General features: G+C 36.4%; 1 protein-coding gene across 1 annotated transcript; it reads right to left on the bottom strand.

The window, feature by feature from the left end:
- Positions 1-1461: 1461 nt before the first annotated feature.
- faap24 (FA core complex associated protein 24) lies at positions 1462-7170 on the bottom strand. Its single transcript, XM_028586109.1, has 4 exons — positions 6829-7170; positions 4559-4701; positions 2953-3108; positions 1462-1838 (listed from the first exon to the last, which is right to left on the bottom strand). The coding sequence occupies exons 1-4, from the start codon at positions 6929-6931 to the stop codon at positions 1587-1589; spliced, it is 654 nt and encodes a 217-aa protein (XP_028441910.1). The 5' UTR covers positions 6932-7170; the 3' UTR covers positions 1462-1586.
- Between the last annotated feature and the right edge of the window lie 575 nt (positions 7171-7745).

The raw sequence follows: 7745 nt of genomic DNA, 5'->3' as shown, positions 1-7745 counted from the left end.
AATCAGACACTTCAAGATAGCCACGATGAGCACGGCTGCTTCCGGTGGTGTGCCGAAAACCGACTGCACGCCGCTAGAGGGCGATGTTGGTCATGTTGTCCTGATATCCAAAACAGGAGTAAATACAATTTTATTAAAAAGGTGACAATAGGACAATACAGAGCCATAGAGATGTCTTTCTCTATCACTCTGGGACAATAGCTGTCCCATTTTTGAGCGGGGAAATATTTGTCACGAGTTTACACGAGAAACAGATAGGACATACATTAGATTACATACACACATTTATAGCCTGCCAAAATGTGACTTAACCAATGGACTTAACTCAGGACAGCAAAGTAAGACAATCACCCAATTTGCTTCTGTATTTCTTTTCGCCTATCTATTCTCCTGTAGATCAATTCATGTCGTATATTGTTGTTATTGTTACCTCTGCTGAGTCAACACAGTTGTCAAATATCAGAATATTGCTGATCTGCAAGCATTTTAATATTGTTCTTATATAATATTGTAACATTTTGAGAAAAAGAAAGTTATAGACTAATATTACAAGAATAAAATCACAATACTTACGTTTCTGCTCTGCTGATATGGTAGTATCGGAGTCTGACAGACAAAGTCATCCCTGCTTCTTCAAAATAAGAATCAGAATAGGATTTATACCTCTGTGAATGTTCATTCTAACAGTTTAGTATGTTATTGCTGTATTATTGCTTATCTATTATCATGTAAGCAGCAATTTGATGTTAGTTTGATCTGTAACAGTTGTATTGCAGTACATCTGAATCTCAGTGTTCAGAGTACTTTTACTCAAGTAAAGGATCTAAATACTTTTCTATAATAATTGGTATTGTAACAATACAATTGGAAATGCTACATTATGTAATACGCTTAATTTTGTAATGCACTCACACTATTTCAAACTTAACTTTAAGGTTATTTGTTATATAACCCTTATATCCTGCTACACAAATCTGGTTTTACTTTCTATAATGTTTGCTTTTTTGGGTAAAATATTGGATAATTGTCACCTTTTGCGCCTCAAACATCCACTTATTTAATTGAGAACATGTGTAATAAACGTTTATGGGTGATACATCTCTTTGGCGGAACCGCTAACAAATCAGAGACCTCTTGTTGTTGTCGCAATAAAAAAAGCCACCGGTTAAATCGTAAAGTTTTTTTTTTATTGTTTTTAAATGTTTCACACCGTAAAAAAGACGAAAAAAGACAAATGTAGGTTTAATATTACTATATTTTTTCATTCATTCATTCATTCATTCATTCACAAAATTAATTCACAAAATGTTATGTACGTATACTTTTAGTCCAAGCTAATAACAAAATAAACAAAAACAAACACAATTAAAAAGGAAAATCTCAAACTGTACAAAAAGAAAATTGATGCTATAAGATTACTGTTTATTGTGGATACGATAAACATGAGTCATGAGTAAATAATTCAATAATTTATACTGTTTATTGATCCCCAGTGGGGAAATTACAAGTTCCCAACCAAATATCTACGGATTGAGCTACTGCCACCCCAAATATCGGCATTAAATCCAAACCTTCCAGTCCAGCCTTCAGATTCCAGCAGTAGAGGGTTTGTGGAAGAAGCTGTGGATTTGCTGAGCAGCAGCCTGACCCACGATGGCCTCCAGCTCAGCAGGGGGGGCGTTGCACAGCTCCTGGATGCTGGAGAATTGCTGCAGCAGGGCCAGAGCTTTGACCCTGCCGACCCCGGGGACATGCTGCACCATAGCCAGCACCAGCGGGTCCAACAGCCGGGACGAACTCCTCCTCCTGAAGGGGTTCTCTCGGTCCTCGCCGTGAACCTGGAGACCGTCGGGGCAGGTTGGACAATCAGTATCAGACAGCAGAGTGAACCACGGCCGCACGATACGAGGAAACTATCTCATTGGGATTATTTTTGAGTGAAATTGTGATTGAGATAGGATTCATGACATTGGAGGGAATGATGATTTTGTATCATTATTTTCCATTTTCATTGAAAAATATTACAATTTAAAACATGATACTGTAGAGTGATCTTTGTGAGGATCTGTACCGAACAAAGATCACTCTATAATCATTTAAATTGTAATATTTTTCGATGAAAATTAAAATAATGATACAAAATCATCATTCCCTCCAATTTTAAGATGTTTTCTTTAATCTGTATGGTAGGATTTGAGGGCCGGGACGTCTCCACAGCACCACAATACTCCATTCAGAATGTTTTAAAGGTCCAATGACATGGTGCTCTTTGGATGCTTTTATATAGGCCTTAGTGGTCCCCTAATACTGTATCTGAAGTCTCTTTTATATAGACCTTAGTGGTCCCCTAATACTGTATCTGCAGTTTCTTTCCCGAAATTTTCTCAAAGGCAGAGCAGGATACCCAGGAATCGGTTTACACCTATCACCATTTCTAGCCACTGGGGGACCACAGGCAGGCTGGGGGAACGCATATTAATGTTAAAAAACCTCATAAAAGGACATTTTCATGCCATGGGACCTTTAACACACATTTTGCCTTTATCAAATATTGCACCCCTCGTGGCTGGGTTGGCTCAGTTGGTAGAGCAGGCGCACATACTGTATAGAGGTTAATTCCTCGACGCAGAAGGTCCAGGGTTCGAGTCCGACCTGTGGCGATTTCCCTGCACGTCGTCCCCCTCTCTCTCTCTCCTTTCATATCTAACTGTCCCATCCATTAAAGGCTAATAATAATAATATTGCGCACCTCTGCCATTTGGATATTGCACTAGTCCATATTGAGATTTCTGAATGAATGAAATCTTTATTTCCAACGATTAAAAGAAATATATATATATATATATATTTTGATAAAATTGCGATTAATTGTGCAGAATCAACACATTTATCAGTGTCAACAAATCACACTGGTATGTATTGCTGGTTTGTCGTTTCGTCTTCACTACTCACAATTTGGGCGATGAGCTGTGAGGCTTCAGTCTGCCCGCCGACCGGCAGCAGAGTCAGGCCGAGGTCAAACACCACAAACTTCTGCACGGCAGAGAAGTACTGCTCGCTGAGTCGGGTGTTCTCCACCAACACCAGCTCCTGGAAACTGCTGCTGGTCTTTAAAAACAGGAGGGGCACCGTTCACATCAAGCACTTATCCATCCATAGCCATATTCTACTGCTCTTCATACTATTCATTATGCAGTGTTTCCTTTAGGATTTTTTTTAGCAGTGAGGGCAGGTCCAAACACCCCCCAACCCCCCATGAAACAGAACTGACACTTTGCTGCAACACAAACAAATATATGTATTCACCTCTATTCACACACACAATGAGGCATATTTTCAAATTGTATTCAACTGTATTTTTTGAGTTACTATATAGGCCAACTTTGATCTTGACATATAGGCTAAGCATTCTGTAGCAAATAACAATAAACCCCACTATTAATTACATTATCTTAATGCAGTGTCACTACTTCAGCATGGAAATAATGCTCCTCAAATACAAATATTCTCCAACATGCACTCTTAACAATGCAGCCCTATTTCCTATACCGTGGGGGGCAGAAATGTTGCCGTGGGGGGCCGCCACGGTCAAATCAACATAGAGGAAACACTGTCATTCTGCACATACACTTATTCTTACTACCCTTATGTTATCGTTTCTGCACTATAATGGTAGTTACCACACTGCACATAGCTGTAAAAATCTGTCTATATGGTTCATACTGAATATCCAGATTTTACTCTGTTTTTGTTATAAATATATTCTGTTAATACACTGCATATATCTATATTATTCTTACTACTATTATAATGTTACTGCTACTACATTGCACATATCTGTACATGTTCATATATTGTTTATATTACATAGCCATATTTATTCTGCTCTTATAAGGTAACTGCTAATAGACTGCACATATTTATATTTTATTTATATTACTCTAAACCAGGGATCTTCAACAGGGGGTCTGTGACCCCTAGAGGGTCCTCAGAGTCAATGCCTCCAAATTATGGTTACGTTTTTTTTTTTTTTTTTAAATCAGAACTGTCCTAAAAAATGTATCCAACATATTATAAGCAAACCGGCCTATAGGTAAGGTAGTCACTAATGCCATCCACAGATACTAAATAGCTTAGTATTCTATGCAAAAAAAAGGTATGTAAATAAAGGCTTAAGTCCGCCCTACACGTTACTGTAGGCCCAGTTTAATATGCAACATTTTATACAATATATATAGTAGGGGGTCCCTGCTCCGTCTCTCTTCCAGTTAAGGGGTCCGAGGCTTAAAAAACTGTTGAAGACCCCTGCTCTAAACCACCACTGTCTACACTGCACAATATGTCTTGTCCTGTCTATGCACCACCGGTCTATACTTTGTATATCGCATTGCACTTTTCTGCTCTTTTTTGCACTTCTGGTTGGACACAAACTGCACTTCATGGTCTTTGTACTTGTTCTCTGCACAGTGACAATACAGTTGAATCTAATCTAATCTAAACAACACAGGGAGGCTTGAAGCAAAAGGGCCGTGTCTGTCGTCTCGTTGATTGAACTTACATTTCTGTAGCGAACCAGTTTCCTCTTGTAGCCGTTTCCTGCTATGATGTCGCACTCGGACACGTAGAGGATGCAGCTCTTGTTGGGCAGGTGGAAATCCGCCACACCGAGCTCGTTCTCAAAGAGGATTTTCACACCACCACCTAGAGCAGAAGTGGAGCTTGTTTATGAGTGCATTTTCTTCACATTGAGACCGCAAAATTCCTAATCTTTGAACAACGAGGAAGACAAAAACACATTGTTTTTGCTGTGACATGTTACTATGCATTTGAAACTTATAAAAATTTGAGAGCAAATAAAAGATAAAAAAAACACCACATACAAGAATTCACATAAAGCCCACATTAAAAAGTGTAAAGTGCATTGTGCAACCAAAGAAATAAAAAGGGGAGCTATTACATCACACATAAATGTTAATTATTAACATTGTCTGGCCACACAAACAACAACAGCATTGGGAAGAAATAATGATGTTCTTACACTATCGATTCATCCAAAAAAATGTAACCTTGATTAATCTTTTGGTTCATAAATTGTCAAATAGAAGAAAAATAAATGCACAATTTGTTTAATATAACTTAAGTGGACAGTGTGTCCAAACCTTGGCTGGTACTTCAACCCTTATGTTGTCTTCCCGTTGACCACGCAACTTTTGGTTTTTTCTGGGTCAAAATTTGAAATGAAAACTTTTATTTTTCCAACCTTTTGTTGTTCTTTTTTGACACGGTCACTTTTCCCGATGTTTTTGTAAAGTCATTTCCAGTTTTTTTTTTTTGGCAGTATTTGACGTTTTTGTCAGCGATTTAAAAAAAAGTTTGTTAATTTTTTACAGCGATTATTTTATGTTTTGTCAATCTTTTTTCCAAAGTTTTTGAAGCTTTTTCCAACATTTGTCACTTTTTTATTTAATTTTTTTTCAAATGCTATAAAATTAAATAAAACACCCAAATTCAATAAAAGTAGTGCACTGATCATTTTTACAGATCTGTCGATTAAATCAACTAATCAATTAGTCGGTACAGTTGAAGTATGTGTTAGTCGACTAAGAATTTCTTCAATCGAGAACAGCCCTAGTTTTCACAAAGACGATTGCACATTTCTTTTGTGAATGTTTTTATGTCAGATTGTTCTGGATTGATGTGGAGGATGTATTTCATGTATTGTTTGGCTCTAGGATAAAATTACAAAGTAGAGACATTATTTTTTACGATGAAGGAAATCATTTGGATAAATGCCATGTTTTCATTTTGAATCTTTTAAATTCTATTTGGGAAATTTCATATCCATAAATGTAAATGGTCTGAAAGAAAACAGAATATTCACCAATTTAAAAAACAACATGAAATAATATTTAGAAACTTTACAAGGACTGACAATGACTCTTTAATGTAAATTCCATGTGCCCCATTTTTCATATATGTATGTATGTATGTATGAATGAATGTATGTATGCATTTAATGTTTTCAACCCTCATGTTGTGTTAGGGTCAAATTTGACCCGTTTTCAATGTTTATATATCAGAAATATGTGTTTCTTTAATTGAATTTGGGGTATTTTATTTCAATTTATAGAATCTCTTTTCTTCCTAGACAAAATATTTGATGTGCGGCCAATAATAATAATAATAATAATAATAATAAAATGGTTTCAAAACCGTATTCTTACTAAACTTTGACATCTGTTGAAGTATGTGATAATCCATCAACAAATGTTCCAAATTTTTGCTTTTTTAACTCAAATGACGTAACATGTCATGTACATTACATGCATTTACATGACCATTGTTCATGAATCCCAAAAATAAGTGTAAAACTAGTGATAAGAAGTTGTTATGAAGTGAGCTAAAAGGTGTAACACAGAATTGGGTGATAATACTTTTTGCTTTATAAACAGTTAAAAACAGACGAGGGTTAATTTTGACCAAGGAGGGTTAATGTGTTTGTGTATCTGTACTTGCATAATAAAGTTTTTTGAAGACCAAAAAAAAAAAAAAAAAAACAGGGATTATTTAAGTTTACATTTTTAGGCAATTATAAATTGATGACATGTCAGCCGAATTGAAAAGTGGAATGATTTGACACAGAAAAGGTGTACGGTCATATTCTACACGGCTTGTTAGTCGGCCAACAAACTTACAAGATATTTTTGAATGGCGTTTGGCACAAGTTTGTTGTATCCATTTAAAAAAACAATAACGACAAAGACGTTAATATACGTAACATGCTGATAGGTTATCATTTTGGGCAGTTTTATTAAAACAATTCATTACCTTTTAAGCTTTGAATAAGGGAAGAGTTTCTCCATTTCTCGCTGGCAATAACATGTCCGTAAGGAGGAACCGCGTTCAGCACAACAGGCGCCTTATTCTCCATAAACACGGAACAGCTTCACCGACTTATTGTGGTTCAATATCAACTTGGACTCTCTCGGGATAGAGACATAATCGTACCTGTGCAGACCATAGATGTATGACAATGATGCCGACTGACTGAAAACACTAAGATTAGCTTTTTTTGTTCGGTTTTGTTGCCTCCAAACGTCTAATGTGGTCCAAATCTTTCTTCGTCTACATATTGTCGGTGTGTGTGAGGAGCAGATGGCTCTTTGTCGCCCCCTGCAGGACAAGAGGGAACGCACAACAAGCTCATAATCCGTCTATTTACTTGTGCACATTTCCATAATATGTGTTTTAAAAGTAGGAATTAAGACCGTTTAGCTAAAATAGTTTATTTAGTAAACATGATCATGTGTTTACATTGACTGATGATCATGTGATCAAAACAGAACGCCAACCTACTTTTAAAAAAGATGTTTACATTAAAGCAGTGGTTCTCAAACTTTTTTCAATAATTTTCCCCCTTTTGAATTGTTTTTTTTAAGCCAAGTACCCCCCGACTAGTAGACTAATCATTTTTGGTAGAAAAAGAAAAGTCTCTATAAAGAGGAACAGTACAGCTCTGTCAGCGAGAGATTTACTAAACAACAGCCTTGGACCTGAAAAAAACATTTTCATGAGAATGAGACAAAAACAGATGGTAGAAAGAAGGAAGTAAGGCAAGAATAGGTCGAAAATAGTATAAAAAACTTCAAAAACAGTTACATAACTTCAAGAAAAGCAAGTTACTTGTAAAAAGTAGAAGGACAGTAGAGGGAAGGAAGGCAAGAATAGGGCCAAAGAAGGCAACA

This window comes from Perca flavescens, chromosome 8 (assembly GCF_004354835.1).
Source record: "Perca flavescens isolate YP-PL-M2 chromosome 8, PFLA_1.0, whole genome shotgun sequence".
Classification (NCBI taxonomy): domain Eukaryota; kingdom Metazoa; phylum Chordata; class Actinopteri; order Perciformes; family Percidae; genus Perca; species Perca flavescens.
The sequence above is the reverse complement of the archived record's forward strand: the minus strand, read 5'-3'. Positions and strand labels throughout refer to the sequence as shown.

Bases quoted from the DNA above. Each gene is read 5' to 3' on its own strand.
- faap24 (XM_028586109.1), bottom strand. From the start codon at position 6,931: ATGGAGAATAAGGCGCCTGTTGTGCTGAACGCGGTTCCTCCTTACGGA. The intron at 3,109-4,558 runs GTAAGTTCAATC...CTGTTTTTAAAG, and splicing joins AACTGGTTCGCTACAGAAAT to ACCAGCAGCAGTTTCCAGGA. The intron at 1,839-2,952 runs GTGAGTAGTGAA...GACGGTCTCCAG, and splicing joins CACAGCTCATCGCCCAAATT to GTTCACGGCGAGGACCGAGA.